General features: G+C 43.2%; 1 protein-coding gene across 1 annotated transcript in view; it reads right to left on the bottom strand.

Moving 5' to 3' along the window:
• Nucleotides 1–27,006, bottom strand: part of prkcbb (protein kinase C, beta b) — a 117,245-nt gene that overhangs the window by 61,690 nt on the left and 28,549 nt on the right. Inside the window, 1 exon segment of the mRNA XM_076995982.1 lies at nt 3,025–3,107. Within this exon segment, the coding sequence (XP_076852097.1) occupies nt 3,025–3,107 (83 nt within the window).

Raw genomic sequence — 27,006 nt, 5'->3', positions numbered from 1 at the left:
CATATACACACACACCAGACACATACACTCCCACCACACACAAACATATACACAAACACACGTGTGTGTGTGTGTGTGTGTGTATGTGTGTGTGTGTGTGTGTGTGTGCATTCATACACACACACATGCACCCAGACCGTCTTTATACATACACACATAGATTGTCTTCACACAGAAACATACACACGCACTGCTCACACATATCGACTACTGTCACAAACACACACATACAGAAATGCATTCACACACACACACACACATCAAATACTTTCATACACATGTACCCATACACACACTCACAATGTAGACATTCAGACTGTACACACATGAACATGCTTCACACACTCACAATCACGTTACACGTCTCCATGGCAAGATCTACATATGGCAATCAGCCAATCAGGAAGTGCTGTTAATGACAGCACTAACGTGATTATGTAAATGCTTGCCTAGTTTTATTTAAAAAGGAGCCAATCAGCATCCTGAGAGAGGGAATTGTATTTATAGCCGCCACCCACTTTAGTGGATCAGTAAGCATGTCTGTGACCACCCTGCTTTGATTTAAAAGAAGATGACAGTTGGGAACCTTCCAGAAAGTGTCCTCTGAAAGGGAGGAACTCCTGAAGAGGAAGAATCACCCTACATCTCCCACACCACACAGGCTGTGCTAGGATACAGAGAGAGGACAATGACCAGGGGCCTTTATGGTTATAACTGTGCTTATTAACACCACAGCACCTCTGAGAATGAACCTACAGCCAAATCTACAACCAAACAAACAACTGAACAGACAACCAAGCAACCCAACAAACAACCAGACAACCAAGCAACCCAACAAACAACCAGACAACCAAACAACCCAACAAACACCCAGACAACCAAACAACCCAACAAACAACCAGACAACCAAACAACCCAACAAACACCCAGACAACCAAACAAAAACTAAAGCAACAACCGAACAAAAACTGAGCACACAGTTGAACAAACACACACACTTGCACAGTCACACACCTGCAGACGTGTTCTGACCCAACATCCCCCTCGGAACAAGTGAGTCACCTCTCTAGGTGTGTGGGGGAGGCAGCACAAATAAAAGCTCAGTTAGAGTTTCTCTTAAAGATCAATGCAGAAAGAGAGGGAGAGAGAATGGGGCAGGAAGAGAGGGAGAGGGAGAGAGGGAGGGAGAGAGCTTTTTATGTGATGGTTTCCAGGGGAAACATACCCCTCCCCCTCCAATGAATGTTGTATTTGAGATACAAAGGGTTAACAGAGCAATTACATCCCTGATCTATCAAGACACAATTCATATGCACCATTACACACGCACGTGGTATGCACGCGCATGCACACACACACACACACACACACACACACACACACACACACACACACACACACACACACACACACACACACACAGAGACACAGAGACACAGACACACACACAGACACACACACACACACACACACACACACACACACACACACACACACACACAAACACACACACACAGACACACACACCCCTAAATAGTCCCCTCTGAGTCTCCTGGTCACTCATGTTGTTCCTTCCGTCCCTGTACCGTCTGCTGATTTTGACAAGCAGGCGCCTGTCTGACGTCCATGCTGAATGTAGGTTTAATGAGAATACTTCGGTCCCTGGGTGGCTGCTTAATTAGCCCACTTCTATAATTGAGGCCCCAAACGAGGCCCTCCGAAGACAATTCTGACTATCGCGCTTGCCTGACTTTGACATTGGCTATATTTACACCTGCACACACTCCCCAGGTGGCTGTGTGCAGCCAAACCAGCAGATTTACACACAGAGATGAACGACAATGTCAGAGGGTGGCGAATTCATTAGACAGACGATATTGCTTTGTGAGTGCGCTGTGCCAAGGAGGGATTTGTGGTATTTCTGGCCCGCTGGAGAGCAGACCAGTGGGAGGACGGAGCCCTAAGCTCCTGCAGACAGACAAAATCACGCAGGAGCCTGGAGGAGCCGTAGAAGAGCGGTGCTAAAATGCAAGGAGGCGCAGAGATCTCCCCTCTACAGCCGCCGCACCGGAACGTTCCTGTGTGGAGTACAGCCGTCAGGATGCGTCTGTGCCCGGATGAGAAACACAGCGTCCCAGGCAAATCTCAGGGGGCTTATAGAACGATGCTAGCTGCCCAGCCGGGGGGGAGAGGGCAGTCCAGAGAGCAGGAGGAGTGAGGGACCACAGCCTGTCTGAACGGAGAGCAGCTACAGTAGTGATCTCAGCCTCTTCTCAAGAAGCAGGAGCATTCCAAGAGGATTTTGTACTCTTCCATAGCTACACCAGATTAAGCTTGTGAGACCTGGTTGCTGAAACCTTACTGATGAGACGTAGCTGGTGAGACTGAGCTAGTGAGACCAGGCTGGTATGATCTGTCTGTGTGTGTCTGAGTCTGCTCTTTCAAAACTCTGATTGAAGCAGAACCCTCCCTCCACTGTATGACCCAGGATTCATGGGTCAGGGGTCAGGAGTCAGGAGCTGACTCAGCTCCCACAGGTTTGGATGGCTGCAGAGTCCAGCTCCACAAGATACACACACGGATAACTCATAATACACTCCTATGTAACACTCTCTACGTAACAACCCATCCCTAATACAGTACCATCCAAGACATCCTTTCTTAACAGACTCCTACCTCACACATCCCTCCCAAACACTCCAGCCCAACACACTGCTACCATGGCTGTCAAACTGATCAGTACAGAAGGTGAAAGCACAGCCACCAACCTGCATTTCTATTCGCCAAACATGTAGATTATGCAGCGATACGCACTGAGACACCCACCCCCCCACACACATAGAGAAACACACACACACACACACACACACACACACACACACACACACACACACACACACACACACAGCCAGAGACTCACAAACACATACAGAAATCACAAACATGGAACAGGAAGATTCCCTCATGCCCAGAGAGAGATGGCCAGCAATGCAGAGGCATAAGAGAAAAGTTGATGTTACTCACGTCAGACGCAGGACCCTTGTCAGCTCCAGGACAGGAGAAGGTGACGAACTCATGACAGCGCTTATGGACCACAAAACAGCAAACTGAGAGAGGACGGGGGAGAGAGAGAGCAAGAGCGAGATTGTTAGAATCAAACACACTTTCACACTTTCGTATAGTCAGACATAATGATTCTGAACCCTGCTGGATCCTACATACTGGACCCTACACACTGGACCCTATACACTGGACCCTACACACTGGACCCTATACACTCAACCCTACACGCTGGACCCTATACACTCAACCCTACACACTGGACCCTACACACTGGACCCTACACGCTGGACCCTATACACTCAACCCTACATACTGACCCGACCCTACATGCTGGACCCTATACACTCAAGCCTACATACTGGACTCTACACACCCAACCCTACAAACTGCACCCTATACACCCAACCCTAAACACTGGACCCTACACATCCAACCCTTCAAACTGCACCCTATACACTCAACCCTACACACTGGACCCTATACACTCAACCCTACACACCCAACCCTACACACTGGACCCTATACACTCAACCCTACATACTGACCCGACCCTACACGCTGGACCCTGTACAGTAGGGTCCAGCGTGTAGGGTCGGGTCAGTATGTAGGGTTGAGTGTATAGGGTCCAGCGTGTAGGGTTGGGTGTATAGGGTGCAGTTTGTAGGGTTGGGTGTGTAGGGTTCAGTATGTAGGGTTGAGTGTATACTACATACTGCACCCTATACACTCAATCCTACATACTGGACCCTACACACCCAACCCTATAAACTGGACCCTGTACACCAAACCCTACACACTCAACCCTACATACTGGACCCTACACACCCAACCCTACACACTGGACCTATACACTCAACCTTTCATACTGGACCCTACACACCCAACCATACACACTGGACCCTATACACCCAACCCTACATACTGGACCCTATATACTAAAAATAACACATCACCTACCACTACCCCCAGAGACAATAACTCACCACGTACCACTACCCCAACAGCAGAACTCACCACCTACCACTACCCCCACAGACAATAAATCACCACGTACCACTACCCCAACAGAAGAACTCACCACCTACCACTACCCCCACAGACAATAAATCACCACGTACCACTACCCCAACAGAAGAACTCACCACCTACCACTACCCCCACAGACAATAACTCACCACCTACCACTACCCCCACAGACAATAACTCACCACCTACCACTACCCCCACAGACAATAACTCACCACCTACCACTACCCCCACAGACAATAACTCACCACCTACCACTACCCCCACAGACAATAACTCACCACCTACCACTACCCCCACAGACAATAACTCACCACCTACCACTACCCCCACAGACAATAACTCACCACCTACAACTACCCCCACAGACAATAACTCACCACGTACCACTACCCCAACAGCAGAACTCACCACCTACCACTACCCCCACAGACAATAACTCACCACCTACCACTAACCCCACAGACAATAACTCAGTACCTACCACTAACCCCCACAGACAATAACTCAGTACCTACCACTAACCCCCACAGACAATATCTCACCATGTACCACTACCCCAACAGCAGAACTCACCATCTACCACTACCCCCACAGACAATAACTCACCACCTACCACTAACCCCACAGCAGAACTCACCACCTACCACTACCCCCACAGACAATAACTCACCACCTACCACTACCCCCAGAGACAATAACTCACCACGTACCACTACCCCAACAGCAGAACTCACCACCTACCACTACACCCACAGACAATAACTCACCACCTACCACTAACCCCACAGACAATAACTCACCATGTACCACTAACCCCACAGACAATAACTTAGTACCTACCACTAACCCCCACAGACACTAACTCACCACCTACCTCTAACCCCACAGACAATAACTCAGTACCTACCACTAACCCCCATAGAGCTGTGCAAGAATCTGAGGCAGAGCAAGACAAACAACAGAGAGAAACAGTGAGAAACAAGAGGGATAGGACATGCCTGTGTGTGTGTGTGAGAGAGAGAGAGAGGGAGAAAGAGAGAGTGTGCGTGAGTGGGAGTTTATAAAGCTGAATTGTGTAGAACAAATTCACTCGGCTCTGTAGCCATATGGTGCATTCAGTCATGCTCTTTTCATTAGCATGGAGCAATCCAAAAAAACCAGCCGCACCACTACAATGACTGAACTGCACGAGAAACAGTGTCACCCCAGAGCTTCTGTTCTGTGAAGAACCTGAAGATCCACACGACTGCGTTACAGCGTTCTGAACAGCTACCTACGGCTCAAGACATAAAACCCAGTTCTGTAGTCCAGACCCATGTACAGAGCTCAGACATGTCTACATCTCCACTGGAGTGAATGCACACACAGCACAATCACACACAGGAGAGTGTGTGTAGTGTAGTAGATAACTACAGCTTCTGTGGAGATCAAAGCTCTAAGACCACCACACTATAAAAATAGCAGTCTTTGGGCTACACTCCTAACACTACATTTGCCCAGCTCTATAACACCATAGAAAGTGAAGTGTGATCGGACATCGCTCTGGATGAGAGCATTTGTCAAATGCATGCAGTGTTACTCCCGTTCTTATACAGTCTTCAACAGTCTTACGCAGTCTTACACACTATTACAGTCCTCCTAACTGGATTGGGGTGTTTGCACTGTCCCTGCGCATGTTGTTTGCCCTCTAGGGTTAGGGCAAACTTGGAGTGAAGTTGACCCTAACCCTAGGTGGGGTAGGTCAGCAGGATCTAGAGCATGAAACCATGTGGGAGGGCCATGCTGGGGACAGCACTCTGGGCTACTGTACAACGCTCAGATGCTGGCTGATAAACCAGTCTGCTCACACATGAAGTAAAGCCTGATCTGCCCTTTCATAATTAAACATGCAATTAAATATCCATGCAGAAGGAGCAGCAGGAGAACAGGGGGCCCACCACTGCACCGACACAGTCCAGTCACAGCACAGCCACAGTCCAGCCACAATCCATCCACAGCACAGCCGCAATCCAGCCACAACACAGCCATGGTATAACCACAACACAGCCGCAGTGCAACTACAGCACTGCCACAGTCCAACTACAACACAGCCACAGTGCAACTACAACACAGCCACAGTGCAACTACAGCACTGCCACAGTCCAACTACAACACAGCCACAGTCCAACTACAGCACTGCCACAGTCCAACTACAACACAGCCACAGTGCAAGTCCGAGCTGACTCTCACCGTCACTGGATCACAAACTCGATTAATTCATAGAGTGAAATCACTCCTGGATTTTGCTGTGCAGCTGGTGCACTCACTGACACACACTACAGTCCTCCCACGCACTTGCACACTTAACCCTAAACACACACACACACTTACAGATATGTGCACACACATATATTCAAATTCACCTAGGCACACACATCACACATGCATACACACACTTAAGTGCACACACCCACGAGAACACCCACATACCAACTTATCTGAAGAACTATGAGTTTCACTGTGGAAGCCCTGACTCTACAGTTGCTGAAGGCGTGATGCAGAACCCTCTCCACGTTTCACACTGTAAACGCCATACAGTTCACACTTCACACTGTGACTGGCCATAAAACCTTGGCTAGATGTGACATTAGGCTGATACTAGCTGGCACACCTTCTCTCTCCAGGGTTAATTCAGCCAGTCTGAGGAAGGATTAGAAGAGATTTCCTCTTTGTGCTCTGAGCTCTGTATTCTCTGTCAGTCCTCTGTGTTTGTGTGTCCTGTGAATTCTTCTGTGTGTTCTGATAGTCCTTTGATGATCTTGTCCCACAGACCCAGACAGCCAGAGTTATGAACATACTCTGCAGTGGACAGAACAACACAATTGTCCTGGGTATGTCTTGAAAGGAGGCCAGATTGATGGTGGAGGAAATTTTAGGTTGTGAGCACCTCAACCTGACCGCTCACACACCATTATGAGCAGTTACGTTGCAGAGATGAGGAGGCCAGCAGGTCATCTGGTCATTAGAGCCATGAACAGTTCAGCTTCAGGGGGAACTCTGCAATCTGAGGCAGAGCTGATTCACCATGACGCAGAACCATGAACTTGAAACACTCCAAACTAAAAGACCACACAAAGTCTCATTCTAAATTAAACTCTTCTTGTGATCATATATTGTGCAATCCCAGAACTAGGGGACTAATATCTACAGGGTGTAACAGACACACTTACACGTACTGGGGTTAGACTTAGAATTGCTTACCCTGATTTCATGGTTAGGGTTAAGGTTAGGGTTAGGGTTAAGGTTAAAGTTAGGGCTAGGGTTAAGGATATATAGATATATGGTTAGGAATAAGCACACTGTAATCCATGCCTCCTAAAATCCAATCCATTCTTACACATGGACTGATAATCCAATCCTCACTCACTGAATCCAGGCACTGAAGCCATCCAGTACCATGTGAGAGAGAGAAAGAGAGTGTGTGTGTGTGAGAGAGAGAGAGAGAGTGAGAGAGAGAGAGAGAGAGAGAGAGAGAGAGAGAGAGAGAGCGAGAATGTGTGTGTGTGTGTGTGTGAAAGAGAGAGAGAATATCTGCACTATTAATGCAACTACAAGTACTCTGTATCTTGTGGATAGGTTTTAATTTGTTTACTAAATATAATGATAAATTCTTAATTATAATCCCTGAACAAAAATATAATTTCAAGTGTTACTCTATAGGGATCAAAAAGCTGAAATAATGATTGTTACGCCATCAGACATAAACGATGTTTTATGAATATTATGCTCATCTTTGATGTGGCTAGGGTGCGCACACACACACACACACACACACACACACACACACACACACACACACACACACACACAGTCTCTGGGTGGGTTAAACGAGGTGATGTGGCAGATGGAGTGAGGGGGTCTGCAGCTCTGATCCATGGATACTGGAGCCTCTGTAACACACCCCACATACACATGCACAAACTGCACGCACACACACACACACACACACACACACACACACACACACACACACACACACACACACACACTGCGCACACGCACGCATGTACACACACACACACACACACACACACACACACACACACACACACACACACACACACACACACACACACACACACACACACACACACACAGTGTCTTCCTATCTCTCTCAAGATGGCTTGATTGGCATGTCTGTATAAAATACAACATTGCCAAAACACTGAAAATGTGGACATTTTAACTGACTTCCATGCCTTCCTTTTCACTACTAATTATAATAATAACAATAATAATAATAATAAATTTCTGAAATTGTTTATATTTTAAGCTCATGTAATAACACTCTGGCTTCTGGTTTACTATGATGTGCCTCTCACTCCCTCTCACTGACTCCGTCCTGAGCTGGTGGAGTCTGTAGACCTGAGCTAGGATGGGGCAGAGTGGAGGTGTATGTGTGTGAGTGTATGTGCTCATGCCTGATTTGCATTGTTGTGCAAGCAACATGCTCACAGTACTGATACACTCACAGTAATTATACATGCTCACAGTGGTTATGTACTCACCGTCGTTATGTGCTCACAGTGGTTATACACTCGTAGTGGTTATGAGCATACAGTGGCTTTGAGCTCACAGTGGCTTTGAGCTCACAGTGGTGATACACTCACAGTGGTTATGTACTCAAAGTGGTTATACACTCACAGTGGTAATGTACTCACAGTGGTTATGTACTCACAGTGGTTATGTACTCACAGTGGTTATACACTCACAGTGGTTATACACTCACAGAGGTTATGAGCTCATAGTGGTGATACACTCACAGTGGTGATACACTCACAGTGGTTATGTACTCACAGTGGTTATACACTCACAGTGGTGATACACTCACAGTGGTTATGTACTCACAGTGGTTATGTACTCACAGTGGTTATACACTCACAGTGGTTATGAGCTCATAGTGGTAATACACTCACAGTGGTGATACACTCGCAGTGGTTATGTACTCACAGTGGTTATACACTCACAGTGGTTATGAACTCACAGTGATGATACACTCACAGTGGTTATGTACTCACAGTGGTTATGAGCTCATAGTGGTGATACACTCACAGTGGTTATGAGCTCACAGTGGGGATACACTCACATTGGTGGTACACTCGCAGGGGTTATGTAGCCTACTCACAGTGGTTATGTACTCACAGTGGTTATGTACTCACAGTGGTTATACACTTACAGTGGTTATGAGCTCATAGTGGTGATCAGAGACGACACGAGTGAAAAGTGAAGCCTCCGTGTGTCAGCTGCCCTCTAGTGGCTGGCTGCAGTACAACTTTTAACCCCGCCCATTCCCATGTAAGTAAACGGGCCTGACGAGAAACTTTGAATTTTTATTGCACGTAAAATAAGTTTTTTGAGCAATTCTATTTTGTCAATTCTATAATACCCCAAGGGGTATTAAAGGGGTGTTGGTGAAAAGGTGATTGACAGTTAATAGCTGCGTTGGTTGAAATCTAATACCAGACGCTCAAACATGAACGCGCTCAACAGCAAAACTCTCGACCGCAAAACTCTCAACAGCAGTATTTAAACCTTTTACCTTTGTTTATTTTGTAAAACGTCTAAAGTTTCTATACTGGTGGGCGTATCCTAACGAATGTCGGGGCGGAGATACGGTCTCTGGCGGAGATACTGTCTACCGGTTCTAATGCGCATGCTCTGGCTCCAATTTTCATCTACTGTGCAAGCGCATCCAAAATGGCGGTGTCCGTGTGGCCGTCTTGGTGGCTTCAAAAGTTTATAATGGGAGTCAACGGCGACGTACCGTCCATTATATATACAGTCACTGGTGGTGATACACTCAGAATGGTGATGGGTGAAAGAAGTGGCGCTCTGCCAATCATGTCTGCCAAGTCAAACATCTGGTATGTCTACTGGTGTAACCTCCCTTTTTGAACATGCTGAGCCAGGAGATAATGTAACAGAATGTGATGTCAAACAGAAGGACCTCTGAAGACCCCAACTGCCACAAATCAAGATTAGTAACTTTTTAGTAAAAATTTGTAAAGTTGTAAAATTTGACAAAATAAAATAGATTCAGGTCATAGTCAGGTATTATTAGAATACATGTCAAATGGTTTGACCTCAGTAAAATGTTAATAAATATAAATCATCATAAAATATTCAAGTTAACCATATGAAAACTATATGAAAAATAGTTTGAAATATTCAAACCAAGGTCAAGTGTCAAAATTGGTTTCAATTTGAAATGTCCTGTGGAGTAACCGGGTTACACCACTGCACCATTTCCTTTATGAGACAAATGTTATCAATTTATGAACAATATTTCTACTTTTGTAGTTTTTTTAAATATAATGTTTGTATCATTATTAATAATGAGATAATTAAAATGTATGTTGTTATTATTAAAATTATAATATGCCATAATATGCAGCTTCAAATGTAGTCTAAAAAGAATGATAAAATCTCTAAATGAAATCTGTTTTTAATTTCACATTACTATAGGATATTGCACATAAACAAGAAGTATGTAGGTGGAAACCTTTGTATCGAAACAACAAACTCGTCTTCTAATAGATCCCTCTTATAAGTAAAGAAAAAGTGGCTCGCCACAGAGCGCATGTTAATGTGGATCCTGCTGCAAGGGCAAATTACCTTGTTAAAATAAAGCAAAGATACACTACATACACCCTCACATACACATGCTAGTGTTTCATGAGAAAGTAAAATCAATGATGTAGGACTCCTAAAAGTGTAGGTTTGAAGTCAAAATGGAAGACATTAAGGCCCTGGACATTAGACTAACAGTTTCAGTCATCTTCTGTACTTTAGCTATCAAAGAGAAAGAGACTGGGAAAGATCACAAACATCCAGCCACAGATCTGTCCAGGGAAACACAGGTGCAGATGAGGGAAGAGTGGAAGCAGTATCAGAGGCAGTACTGAGAGAAGAGAAGAAGAAAAGGGTGCTTGCTGAAGTTTTGAACCTTACTCCTCTATCACTGAACTCAACAGTAGATGAGCAGCTTTTAATGACCCTCCAGAGCCCATAGTGTATGTTGCTGACTATGGGCAGCCAAGTTTAGAGAGACCACAGGCAACTCCACTCATGTGAGGGCAGTGCAGAAAAGTACCTTACTCAAACACAGAGCAGTGCTGAAGAAAAGGGAGAAGCTAAGGTTCATAAAAATAAGGAACTTTAGTAAAAGAATGAAGGCAAAAAAGCTGCAACGGAAAGTTGATGAACTCAAAGCAAAGAAAAGAATGAACGTGCATGCGTGTGAAAAACAAAAAGAGAGACAAAAATAAAATAAAAAAAAAAAGGATAAAAAGGAGAGGTTTGTCACCTTTCTCACTGAGATATGGATGTTTGGAATGTTCAAAACATCTCATGCACAATGTATGTAAAATTTGAATCGAATTTTTCTTCTGTCCGCTAGATATCATCTTACATTTGATTGTTTTTAATGTAATATGATGAATAAGGTGTATGAATTATTCTTACTGTACTGTAATCAGAGATCAGTCCGTTTCTTCATTGTTAAAAGTATTGTTTTATATAGTATTTTAAAAATCTATTCGATTTTGATCACATTTATTAAAAAACCTAATTCACTTAACTTCATAACTTTTTATTCAACTTTAATTGCTTGTCTTTTGCTTGTCGTCAGTTGGTGTAACCAATGTTTCTCATTAAAATCTAATATTGCACAAAAAATTTACTATGCATATGATTTCAGCACTGTACTACACTGTAAAAATTAAATTAAAAATTATTTGAAACCAACTGACTCAAGATTAGAGAAAAAGCATTAATGTCTATGGTATACTGGCTTGCTCAGTACCAAAAACCAATATTATCTTAGTTTAGAAATAAACTATTTTAAATATAATTTGAAATTATATTTCATAATAAATCACTTATTTATACTCATCTGTACACTTACATAACTTCTAGAAGGCTGATTTATTTAATACTTGTCATGCTTTTATTCAGTGCTTAAATTGTAAATCAACCGATGCCGGAACGCAAACAGCGGTATGAGACAAGGGGTCACTGAGGTGAACAATGTCACCGGATCGCACACAAAATGCAATGCTTAGGCACACAAATGTCAAAATAACAAGCCAATTTGTTTACATACATTCTTTCTAAATGATTTACGTTTGTTTTATAAGTGTTTTAAGTGCAGAATCGTTGCTTACCTTATTAGTTGTTTAGTATATAGCTTGGAACTCAACCACACTCGCACCTGCCCCAATAACATCTCCACTGCCGCTGCCTTCATTTGCTTCAAGCCTTGGTTGTTTAGTAGTACAATCAGATGCTTTTTTTGTAAGAAAGGAAAGCAAGTTTGACTGTCTTTTCGACATATTGATTGCTAAATTGGTGCCTTTGTCTGATATCTATGTAACACAAAATATTTCCCATAAATAATTTTATTTTTTTAAATTAATGACCCACATAAGCCGCAAAACTGATTTGCTATTTATTTGTTTTGTTTTATTATATTTTTGTGTATAATAATAAAAATGCCTGTCGCGGTGCAGCCCCTGACCCCTCCCCTTTGGGCGTGTGTTTATGTAATCTACGTCTAGACGTCTGCGTCTGTGTATCTTCGTGGGTGTGGTTGTGTCTGAGTGTGTTCTTCAGTCTCACCTGTGGCTCGTCTCGTCATCACTCAGGACTTATGTGGTTTGTCTATTTAATGTGCGTTCGCGCAGTGTCCCACGCTCGTCTTTGTTTGAGTCTGACATGTCTGTGTATACGTGTTCTTTGTGCGCTATCTGCGATATTTGGTGTGTGTTAAATAAAGTGACGTTCGCCAAAGCAAGGATTCCGTGCCTCGTCCTTCGCCCTGCCATGACGTCACAATGCCCATGACTTTGGACTAGGGCCGTGTGAGGGGTGGGCGGATGCTTTATGGGGGAGACGCAGAAAAGTCATCTCTAAAAGGGAGAGCTCTTATGTGATTTAGGAAGACTGAATGTGGATATTGTGTTTGAAAAATGTCTTTTATAGAATTATTTGTTCAATTAATTGGTTCAACGCAAACAGATTTCTTCATAACTTAGTAGGCTTGAAAGTTACTGGATCGAGGCAGACAGTTCCCGGAACGCACCCTTCAAAATGAAAGAGTTCCCGGATCCTGTTCCGGCTCAAATTAAGCCCTGCTTTTATGGTTATACCATTTGACAATTTATTGTGACTGTGATTCCTTAATTGGTTAAAAATGGTAAAATTGTCATATAAAATGCTATGGCACCAACAGAAATGCAAACTATACATCATAAGAAACATCTAGCATGTTGTTTTAACATGTTTAAAGCATATTTGTGATTTGGATGTCATACCAACCCTTATTTGTCACTGACCCTGATACACGCACAGTGGTTATGAGCTCACAGTGGTTATGAGCTCACAGTTGATTTGAGCTCACAGTTGATTTGAGCTCACTAGGGGTGACCTGCAATAGTCGCTGATTCGACTATAGTCGACTATACCCCCTAGTCGACTATGAACGTCATAGTCGAATGTACCATTCATGGGGGTGCCCAAGGATGCAGCTAAGCATTAGTTGTTACATGAAATGTCTTTGTTTTCGTTATATATAGCCTTTTGTCAAATAAAATCGTCCTAAACCACACAGTGGTTATGTGCTCACAGTGGTTATAAGCTCACAGTGGTTTTGAGCTCACAGTGTTGATACACTCAGTGGTTATGTACTCAAAGTGGTGACACACTCACAGTGGTTATGTACTCACAGTGGTTATGAGCTCACAGTGGTTTTGAGCTCATAGTGGTGATACACTCACAGTGGTTATGAGCTCACAGTAGGGCTGTCGCGATAACCGCAGTATAGCAATACCGCGCTATTGACGAGAAAATCGCAACGTACGGGAATTAACCGCAACAACAGCAATATTTGTGTTTTTTCCCATGCGAGGGGAAAGTGCCTGTGCAAGAGTTAAAGTCATTTTCCCATCAACCCCCTGTTATCATCCGGTGCAGCTGATCAACAATCCGTCTCCTTTTTTCAAAGATGGAAACTATGGCAGATGCTCTGGTCAAAAAACAAAACGCGACTTCGCTGGTTTGGGAGCATTTCGAGTTCAAGTCAAATCCACAAGTCAATGAGGCTAGATTTCCTCTGCTCTCCAAACTCGCCCGCAAGTACATGTGCATTTGTGCAACAAGCACACCATCAGAGCGAGTTTGTAGTACTGCCGGGAATATTGTTAGCCCTTTCCGCTCCTCACTGAAACCACATAAGGTGAATATGTTGGTTTTCTTAGCGCGCAACAGGGACGTGACAACTCCGGTTTAAGCTGAGACGTTATTCTTCTGGTTAAGGAAAGATTTCATTTTATTGATTTATTTATTAAATTCTCTTTTTGTGTTTAAAATCTCGTTTAAATTATTTACCCTACACTTTTAAGAAAGCGAAAGAGCATGGGTTCTTACTGCATCTCATTTGACTTCTGTGTTCTCTATTTGACAATAAACACATATTTAACTGCTCTTAAAACTGTGTCTTCTTTGCAATTTAAAAACAATAAGAACCCCTTTACAATAAAAACAATAAAACAATTATATAGCTCTAAAATTAAGATTTTAGACGACAAATGACGCATATCGCGTCATACCGCATATCGCGGTGTTGAGCCACCATAAATAACCGCAGGGGAAATTCTTTCACCGCAACAGCCCTAGCTCACAGTGGTTATGTATTAACAGTGCTAATACACTCACAGTGGTTATGTATTAACAGTGCTAATGCACTCACATTGGTTATGAGCTCACAGTGGTGATACACTCACAGTGGTTATGAACTCACAGTGGTTATGTACTCAGCGGTGATACACTCACAGTGGTTATGAGCTCACAGTGGTGATACACTCATAGTGGTTATGTGCTCAGTGGTTATGTACTAACAGTGGTGATACAATCACAGTGGTTATGAGCTCACAGTGGTGATACACTCACAGTGGTTATGTACTCACAGTGGTTATATACTCACAGTGGTCATGTACTAACAGTGGTTATGTACTCAGTGGTTATACATTCAAGTGGATAAGAGCTCACAGTGGCTCACAGAGCTTATAGTGGTGATACACTCACAGTGGTGATACACTCAGAGTGATTATGAGCTCACAGTGGTGATACACTCATTGTGGTTATGTACTCACAGTGGTTATATACTCACAGTGGTAATGAGCTCACAGTGGTTTTGAGCTCACAGTGGTGATACACTCACAGTGGTTATACACTCAAGTGGTTAAGAGTTCACAGTGGTTATAAGCTTATAGTGGTGATACACTCATAGTGGTTATGTACTCAGTGGTTATGTACTCACAGTGGCTATGTACTTAGTGGTGATACACTCACAGTGGTGATACACTCACAGTGGTTATGAGCTCACAGTGGTTATACACTCGCAGTGGTTATACACTCGCAGTGGTTATGTACTCACATTGCTGACACACTCACAGTGACTATACACTCACAGTGATGATACACTCACAGCGGTTTTGTACTAACAGTGCTGAGACACTCATAGTGGTTATGAGCTCACAATGGTGATACACTCACAGTGGTTATGTGCTCACAGTGGTTTTGAGCTCACAGTGCTTATGAGCCCATAGTGGTGATACACTCACAGTGGTGATACACTCATAGTGGATATGTACTCAGTAGTTATGTACTCACAGTGGTTATGTACTAACAGTGCTGATACACAAACAGTGGTTATGTACTAACAGTGCTGATACACTCACAGTGGTAATGTACTCAGTGGTGATACACTCAGTAGTTATGTACTCAGTGGTGATACACTCACAGTGGTTATGTACTCACAGTGGTTATACACTCAAGTGGTTAAGAGCTCACAGTGGTTATGAGCTTATAGTGGTGATACACTCACAGTGGTGATACACTCACAGTGGTGATACACTCACAGTGATTACGAGCCCACAGTGGTGATACACTCATAGTGGTTATGTACTCACAGTGGTTATGTACTTAGTGGTGATACACTCACAGTGGTGATACACTCACAGTGGTTATGAGCTCACAGTGGTTATACACTCGCAGTGGTTATACACTCACAGTGGTTATGTACTCACATTGCTGACACACTCACAGTGACTATACACTCACAGTGATGATACACTCACAGCGGTTTTGTACTAACAGTGCTGAGACACTCACAGTGGTTATGTGCTCACAGTGGTTTTGAGCTCACAGTGCTTATGAGCCCATAGTGGTGATACACTCACAGTGGTGATACACTCACAGTGGTGATACACTCATAGTGGATATGTACTCAGTAGTTATGTACTAACAGTGGTTATGTACTCAGTGGTTATACATTCAAGTGGATAAGAGCTCACAGTGGCTCACAGAGCTTATAGTGGTGATACACTCACAGTGGTGATACACTCAGAGTGATTATGAGCTCACAGTGGTGATACACTCATTGTGGTTATGTACTCACAGTGGTTATATACTCACAGTGGTAATGAGCTCACAGTGGTTTTGAGCTCACAGTGGTGATACACTCACAGTGGTTATACACTCAAGTGGTTAAGAGTTCACAGTGGTTATAAGCTTATAGTGGTGATACACTCATAGTGGTTATGTACTCAGTGGTTATGTACTCACAGTGGCTATGTACTTAGTGGTGATACACTCACAGTGGTGATACACTCACAGTGGTTATGAGCTCACAGTGGTTATACACTCGCAGTGGTTATACACTCGCAGTGGTTATACACTCGCAGTGGTTATGTACTCACATTGCTGACACACTCACAGTGACTATACACTCACAGTGATGATACACTCACAGCGGTTTTGTACTAACAGTGCTGAGACACTCATAGTGGTTATGAGCTCACAATGGTGATACACTCACAGTGGTTATGTGCTCACAGTGGTTTTGAGCTCACAGTGCTTATGAGCCCATAGTGGTGATACACTCACAGTGGTGATACACTCATAGTGGATATGTACTCAGTAGTTATGTACTCACAGTGGTTATGTACTAACAGTGCTGATACACAAACAGTGGTTATGTACTAACAGTGCTGATACACTCACAGTGGTAATGTACTCAGTGGTGATACACTCAGTAGTTATGTACTCAGTGGTGATACACTCACAGTGGTTATGTACTCACAGTGGTTATACACTCAAGTGGTTAAGAGCTCACAGTGGTTATGAGCTTATAGTGGTGATACACTCACAGTGGTGATACACTCACAGTGGTGATACACTCACAGTGATTACGAGCCCACAGTGGTGATACACTCATAGTGGTTATGTACTCACAGTGGTTATGTACTTAGTGGTGATACACTCACAGTGGTGATACACTCACAGTGGTTATGAGCTCACAGTGGTTATACACTCGCAGTGGTTATACACTCACAGTGGTTATGTACTCACATTGCTGACACACTCACAGTGACTATACACTCACAGTGATGATACACTCACAGCGGTTTTGTACTAACAGTGCTGAGACACTCACAGTGGTTATGTGCTCACAGTGGTTTTGAGCTCACAGTGCTTATGAGCCCATAGTGGTGATACACTCACAGTGGTGATACACTCACAGTGGTGATACACTCATAGTGGATATGTACTCAGTAGTTATGTACTAACAGTGGTTATGTACTCAGTGGTTATACATTCAAGTGGATAAGAGCTCACAGTGGCTCACAGAGCTTATAGTGGTGATACACTCACAGTGGTGATACACTCAGAGTGATTATGAGCTCACAGTGGTGATACACTCATTGTGGTTATGTACTCACAGTGGTTATATACTCACAGTGGTAATGAGCTCACAGTGGTTTTGAGCTCACAGTGGTGATACACTCACAGTGGTTATACACTCAAGTGGTTAAGAGTTCACAGTGGTTATAAGCTTATAGTGGTGATACACTCATAGTGGTTATGTACTCAGTGGTTATGTACTCACAGTGGCTATGTACTTAGTGGTGATACACTCACAGTGGTGATACACTCACAGTGGTTATGAGCTCACAGTGGTTATACACTCGCAGTGGTTATACACTCGCAGTGGTTATACACTCGCAGTGGTTATGTACTCACATTGCTGACACACTCACAGTGACTATACACTCACAGTGATGATACACTCACAGCGGTTTTGTACTAACAGTGCTGAGACACTCATAGTGGTTATGAGCTCACAATGGTGATACACTCACAGTGGTTATGTGCTCACAGTGGTTTTGAGCTCACAGTGCTTATGAGCCCATAGTGGTGATACACTCACAGTGGTGATACACTCATAGTGGATATGTACTCAGTAGTTATGTACTCACAGTGGTTATGTACTAACAGTGCTGATACACAAACAGTGGTTATGTACTAACAGTGCTGATACACTCACAGTGGTAATGTACTCAGTGGTGATACACTCAGTAGTTATGTACTCAGTGGTGATACACTCACAGTGGTTATGTACTCACAGTGGTTATACACTCAAGTGGTTAAGAGCTCACAGTGGTTATGAGCTTATAGTGGTGATACACTCACAGTGGTGATACACTCACAGTGGTGATACACTCACAGTGATTACGAGCCCACAGTGGTGATACACTCATAGTGGTTATGTACTCACAGTGGTTATGTACTTAGTGGTGATACACTCACAGTGGTGATACACTCACAGTGGTTATGAGCTCACAGTGGTTATACACTCGCAGTGGTTATACACTCACAGTGGTTATGTACTCACATTGCTGACACACTCACAGTGACTATACACTCACAGTGATGATACACTCACAGCGGTTTTGTACTAACAGTGCTGAGACACTCACAGTGGTTATGTGCTCACAGTGGTTTTGAGCTCACAGTGCTTATGAGCCCATAGTGGTGATACACTCACAGTGGTGATACACTCACAGTGGTGATACACTCATAGTGGATATGTACTCAGTAGTTATGTACTAACAGTGGTTATGTACTCAGTGGTTATACATTCAAGTGGATAAGAGCTCACAGTGGCTCACAGAGCTTATAGTGGTGATACACTCACAGTGGTGATACACTCAGAGTGATTATGAGCTCACAGTGGTGATACACTCATTGTGGTTATGTACTCACAGTGGTTATATACTCACAGTGGTAATGAGCTCACAGTGGTTTTGAGCTCACAGTGGTGATACACTCACAGTGGTTATACACTCAAGTGGTTAAGAGTTCACAGTGGTTATAAGCTTATAGTGGTGATACACTCATAGTGGTTATGTACTCAGTGGTTATGTACTCACAGTGGCTATGTACTTAGTGGTGATACACTCACAGTGGTGATACACTCACAGTGGTTATGAGCTCACAGTGGTTATACACTCGCAGTGGTTATACACTCGCAGTGGTTATACACTCGCAGTGGTTATGTACTCACATTGCTGACACACTCACAGTGACTATACACTCACAGTGATGATACACTCACAGCGGTTTTGTACTAACAGTGCTGAGACACTCATAGTGGTTATGAGCTCACAATGGTGATACACTCACAGTGGTTATGTGCTCACAGTGGTTTTGAGCTCACAGTGCTTATGAGCCCATAGTGGTGATACACTCACAGTGGTGATACACTCATAGTGGATATGTACTCAGTAGTTATGTACTCACAGTGGTTATGTACTAACAGTGCTGATACACAAACAGTGGTTATGTACTAACAGTGCTGATACACTCACAGTGGTAATGTACTCAGTGGTGATACACTCAGTAGTTATGTACTCAGTGGTGATACACTCACAGTGGTTATGTACTCACAGTGGTTATACACTCAAGTGGTTAAGAGCTCACAGTGGTTATGAGCTTATAGTGGTGATACACTCACAGTGGTGATACACTCACAGTGGTGATACACTCACAGTGATTACGAGCCCACAGTGGTGATACACTCACAGTGGTTATGAGCTCACAGTGGTTATACACTCGCAGTGGTTATACACTCACAGTGGTTATGTACTCACATTGCTGACACACTCACAGTGACTATACACTCACAGTGATGATACACTCACAGCGGTTTTGTACTAACAGTGCTGAGACACTCACAGTGGTTATGTGCTCACAGTGGTTTTGAGCTCACAGTGCTTATGAGCCCATAGTGGTGATACACTCACAGTGGTGATACACTCACAGTGGTGATACACTCATAGTGGATATGTACTCAGTAGTTATGTACTCACAGTGGTTATGTACTAACAGTGCTGATACACAAACAGTGGTTATGTACTAACAGTGCTGATACACTCACAGTGGTAATGTACTCAGTGTAGGGATGCAAATTATCGATTAATTCATTAATCGTTAGTTGACTGATCTTATCGATCGACTTTCGATTAATCGATAAGCGGCGTTTTTCACCTGAATTTCAGTGTTTCAATAGGGCTTTTAAAAATATCAGCTAAATATACTGCTCAAAAAAATTAAGGGAACACTAAAATAACACATCCTAGATCTCAATTAATAAAAATCTTTGAAATCAGTTGAAAATCTCTCATTTCTACCTGTTGTCTGTTCCATTTGCACAAGAGCAGTTGAAATTGATTCACAATCAGTGTTGCTTCCTATCTGAACACGAAGTGTGGATGACTTGGAGTTACATTGTGTTGTTTAAGTGTTCCCTTTATTTTTTTGAGCAGTGTAGTTAAAACACTTTGTTCAAAAAGTATATATTATATTATGATAATTATATTGTATTATATTATATATTGCTCAAGTAATTATGCATGAGGAAATTATGGTATAACAAAATACATTCTTTCATTTTAAAAAAGGAATAAATTAAGGACTGGCTCAGTTCAATTTGAAACATTAGACATTTAAAAAAATGTTAAAAAAAAAAAGAAATTAAATAGAGAGCCAAACAGAATATTATTGAGCCCATGTTTGGACAATGTTTCTAGCTTTGTAGTGAACACATGCTGTAACGCGACCGGAGAGTGCCCAAGTTTCCACAACATCATTGAGCTTGTCAGTTAAACTGTCAGCGGTGTGTCTATCCGACATGTTCGTCGTAATCAGCACTGCAGATTTTAGCTGCCAGTTCTCGTCCGTGTAGTGGCACGTCACAGTAATGTAACTTTCTGTTGTTAGAGCCGTCCAACAATCTGTTGTAAGGGCTACAGTAGTAGCAGTAGATAGCTTTGTTTTTAGCTCACTCGTATTTTTTTGTAGCGAGCTTCGAAAACGCTCGCCTTCCCAGTGTAGCTGTGATTTTAGGTTGACCAGGTGCACTGGTGATATGCAGGACAGCTGCATGCATGGTGTTCAAATGATAATTGAGTGAGCTAGTGGAACTGTTGCACTTCAATACCGCATTACACACAGAACATTTGACTTCTTTGCCTAAATTAGCAATGTTGAAATTGTAGCGACTACTACTCCTCGCAGCGAATTCCCTAACAGACAGGCACTTGGCCCTTTAAGTGACACTGGGAGAGCGGCGCCTGCACGCGCCAGGGGAGGGGAAGAGAACAGTGCTATTGAGTTGCGTGGAAAATAAAGTTTCCCTCCTTGGGATTTTCTGGATTACGCAGTTTCTGCCTCGTTTCCCGAACACGCTTCAAAATGGTCCCACACCGTACGTCTTTTCGCCCGCTTCATTTTGTTTTCCACTCTGGTCTTTCGCGACACGTGTTCACCTCTCGTACGCTCTGTTCAAGTTAATACAGGAGCGCTCTCTAATGATTAATCGTGATTAATACATTTTGATCGAGTAACGTCTTAATCGACAATTAATCGAAAGTCGATTAATCATTTGCATCCCTAACTCAGTGGTGATACACTCAGTAGTTATGTACTCAGTGGTGATACACTCACAGTGGTTATGTACTCACAGTGGTTATACACTCAAGTGGTTAAGAGCGCACAGTGGTTATGAGCTTATAGTGGTGATACACTCACAGTGGTGATACACTCACAGTGATTACGAGCCCACAGTGGTGATACACTCATAGTGGTTATGTACTCACAGTGGTTATGTACTTAGTAGTGATACACTCACAGTGGTTATGAGCTCACAGTAGTGATACACTCACAGTGGTTATGAGCTCACAGTGGTTATGTACTTAGTGGTGATACACTCACAGTGATTATGTACTAACAGTGGTGATACACTCACAGTGGTTATACACAAATGGTGTTTATGCACTCAGTAGTGATACACTCACAGTGGGTATATATTCCCAGTGGGTATATACACACAGTGGTTATGAGCTCACAGTGGTGATTCACTCACAGTGATTATGAGCTCACAGTGGTGATACAATCATTGTGGTTATGTACTCAGTGATGATACACTCGCAGTCGTTATGTACTAACAGTGCTGATACACTCACAGTGGTGATACACTCACAGTGGTTATGTACTCACAGTGGTTATATACTCACAGTGGTTATGAGCTCACAGTGGTTTTGAGCTCACAGTGGTGATACACTCACAGTAGTTATGTACTCAAGTGGTTAAGAGTTCACAGTGGTTATGAGCTTATAGTGGTGATACACTCACAGTGATTACGAGCCCACAGTGGTGATACACTCACAGTGGTTATGAGCTCACAGTGGTTATACACTCGCAGTGGTTATACACTCACAGTGGTTACAGTATGTACTCACATTGCTGACACACTCACAGTGACTATACACTCACAGTGATGATACACTCACAGCGATTTTGTACTAACAGTGCTGAGACACTCACAGTGGTTATGTGCTCACAGTGGTTATATACTGACAGTGGTTATGAGCTCACAGTGGTTTTGAGCTCACAGTGGTTTTGAGCTCACAGTGGTGATACACTCACAGTGGTTATGAGCTCACAGTGGTTTTGAGCTCACAGTGGTGATACACTCACAGTGGTTATGTACTCACAGTGGTTATGCACTCACAGTGGTTATAATCTCAAGTGGTTAAGAGCTCACAGTGGTTATGAGCTTATAGTGGTGATACACTCACAGTGGTGATACACTCACAGTGATTACGAGCCCACAGTGGTGATACACTCATAGTGGTTATGTACTCACAGTGGTTATGTACTTAGTAGTGATACACTCACAGTGGTTATGAGCTCACAGTAGTGATACACTCACAGTGGTTATGAGCTCACAGTGGTTATGTACTTAGTGGTGATACACTCACAGTGGTTATGTACTAACAGTGGTGATACACTCATAGTGGTTACACACAAATGGTGTTTATGCACTCAGTAGTGATACACTCACAGTGGTTATGAGCTCACAGTGGTTATACACTAGCAGTGGTTATACACTCACAGTGGTTATGTACTCACATTGCTGACACACTCACAGTGACTATACACTCACAGTGATGATACACTCACAGCGGTTTTGTACTAACAGTGCTGAGACACTCACAGTGGTTTTGAGCTCACAGTGGTGATACACTCACAGTGGTTATGTGCTCACAGTGGTTTTGAGCTCACAGTGCTTATGAGCCCATAGTGGTGATACACTCACAGTGGTGATACACTCATAGTGGATATGTACTCAGTAGTTATGTACTCACAGTGGTTATGTACTAACAGTGCTGATACACAAACAGTGGTTATGTACTAACAGTGCTGATACACTCACAGTGGTAAGGTACTCAGTGGTGATACACTCACAGTAGTTATGTACTCAGTGGTGATACACTCACAGTGGTTATGTACTCACAGTGGTTATACACTCAAGTGGTTAAGAGCTCACAGTGGTTATGAGCTTATAGTGGTGATACACTCACAGTGGTGATACACTCACAGTGATTACGAGCCCACAGTGGTGATACACTCATAGTGGTTATGAGCTCACAGTGGTTATGTACTTAGTGGTGATACACTCATAGTGGTTATGTACTCACAGTGGCTATGTACTTAGTAGTGATACACTCACAGTGGTTATGAGCTCACAGTAGTGATACACTCACAGTGGTTATGAGCTCACAGTGGTTATGTACTTAGTGGTGATACACTCACAGTGGTTATACACAAATGGTGTTTATGCACTCAGTAGTGATACACTCACAGTGGGTATATATTCCCAGTGGGTATATACACACAGTGGTTATGAGCTCACAGTGGTGATACACTCACAGTGGTTATGTGCTCACAGTGGTTATATACTGACAGTGGTTATGAGCTCACAGTGGTTTTGAGCTCACAGTGGTGATACACTCACAGTGGTTATGTACTCACAGTGGTTATGAGCTCACAGTGGTTATGAGCTCACAGTGGTTTTGAGCTCACAGTGGTGATACACTCACATTGGTTATGTACTCACAGTGGTTATGCACTCACAGTGGTTATAATCTCAAGTGGTTAAGAGCTCACAGTGGTTATGAGCTTATAGTGGTGATACACTCACAGTGATTACGAGCCCACAGTGGTGATACACTCATAGTGGTTATGTACTCACAGTGGTTATGTACTTAGTAGTGATACACTCACAGTGGTTATGAGCTCACAGTAGTGATACACTCACAGTGGTTATGAGCTCACAGTGGTTATGTACTTAGTGGTGATACACTCACAGTGGTTATGTACTAACAGTGGTGATACACTCACAGTGGTTATACACAAATGGTGTTTATGCACTCAGTAGTGATACACTCACAGTGGGTATATATTCCCAGTGGGTATATACACACAGTGGTTATGAGCTCACAGTGGTGATACACTCACGGTGGTTATGTGCTCACAGTGGTTATATACTGACAGTGGTTATGAGCTCACAGTGGTTTTGAGCTCACAGTGGTGATACACTCACAGTGGTTATGTACTCACAGTGGTTATGAGCCCACAGTGGTGATACACTCATAGTGGTTATGAGCTCACAGTGGTTATGTACTTAGTGGTGATACACTCATAGTGGTTATGTACTCACAGTGGCTATGTACTTAGTAGTGATACACTCACAGTGGTTATGAACTCACAGTAGTGATACACTCACAGTGGTTATGAGCTCACAGTGGTTATGTACTTAGTGGTGATACACTCACAGTGGTTATACACAAATGGTGTTTATGCACTCAGTAGTGATACACTCACAGTGGGTATATATTCCCAGTGGGTATATACACACAGTGGTTATGAGCTCACAGTGGTGATACACTCACAGTGGTTATGTGCTCACAGTGGTTATATACTGACAGTGGTTATGAGCTCACAGTGGTTTTGAGCTCACAGTGGTGATACACTCACAGTGGTTATGTACTCACAGTGGTTATGAGCTCACAGTGGTTATGAGCTCACAGTGGTTTTGAGCTCACAGTGGTGATACACTCACATTGGTTATGTACTCACAGTGGTTATGCACTCACAGTGGTTATAATCTCAAGTGGTTAAGAGCTCACAGTGGTTATGAGCTTATAGTGGTGATACACTCACAGTGATTACGAGCCCACAGTGGTGATACACTCATAGTGGTTATGTACTCACAGTGGTTATGTACTTAGTAGTGATACACTCACAGTGGTTATGAGCTCACAGTAGTGATACACTCACAGTGGTTATGAGCTCACAGTGGTTATGTACTTAGTGGTGATACACTCACAGTGGTTATGTACTAACAGTGGTGATACACTCACAGTGGTTATACACAAATGGTGTTTATGCACTCAGTAGTGATACACTCACAGTGGGTATATATTCCCAGTGGGTATATACACACAGTGGTTATGAGCTCACAGTGGTGATACACTCACGGTGGTTATGTGCTCACAGTGGTTATGTGCTCACAGTGGTTATATACTGACAGTGGTTATGAGCTCACAGTGGTTTTGAGCTCACAGTGGTGATACACTCACAGTGGTTATGTACTCACAGTGGTTATGAGCTCACAGTGGTTTTGAGCTCACAGTGGTGATACACTCACAGTGGTTATGTACTCACAGTGGTTATGCACTCAGTGGTTATAATCTCAAGTGGTTAAGAGCTCACAGTGGTTATGAGCTTATAGTGGTGATACACTCACAGTGGTGATACACTCACAGTGGTGATACATTCACAGTGATTACGAGCCCACAGTGGTGATACACTCATAGTGGTTATGTACTCTCAGTGGTTATGTACTTAGTGGTGATACACTCACAGTGGTTATGAGCTCACAGTAGTGATACACTCACAGTGGTTATGAGCTCACAGTGGTTATGTACTTAGTGGTGATACACTCACAGTGGTTATGTACTAACAGTGGTGATACACTCACAGTGGTTATACACAAATGGTGTTTATGCACTCAGTAGTGATACACTCACAGTGGGTATATATTCCCAGTGGGTATATATACACAGTGGTTATGAGCTCACAGTGGTGATACACTCACGGTGGTTATGTGCTCACAGTGGTTATGTGCTCACAGTGGTTATATACTGACAGTGGTTATGAGCTCACAGTGGTTTTGAGCTCACAGTGGTGATACACTCACAGTGGTTATGTACTCACAGTGGTTGTGCACTCACAGTGGTTATACTCTCAAGTGGTTAAGAGCTCACAGTGGTTATGAGCTTATAGTGGTGATACACTCACAGTGGTGATACACTCACAGTGGTGATACACTCATAGTGGTTATGTACTCACAGTGGTTATGTACTTAGTGGTGATACACTCACAGTGGTTATGAGCTCACAGTGGTTATGTACTTAGTGGTGATACACTCACAGTGGTTATACACAAATGGTGGTTATGCACTTAGTAGTGATACACTCACAGTGGGTATATATTCCCAGTAGGTATATACACACAGTGGTTATGAGCTCACAGTGGTGATACACTCACAGTGATTATGAGCTCACAGTGGTGATACAATCATTGTGGTTATGTACTCAGTGATGATACACTCACAGTCGTTATGTA

This window comes from Brachyhypopomus gauderio, chromosome 2, assembly GCF_052324685.1.
Source record: "Brachyhypopomus gauderio isolate BG-103 chromosome 2, BGAUD_0.2, whole genome shotgun sequence".
NCBI classification, from domain to species: Eukaryota; Metazoa; Chordata; class Actinopteri; order Gymnotiformes; family Hypopomidae; genus Brachyhypopomus; species Brachyhypopomus gauderio.
Note: the sequence above shows the minus strand (reverse complement) of the source record. Positions and strands in the feature narration are given on the sequence as shown.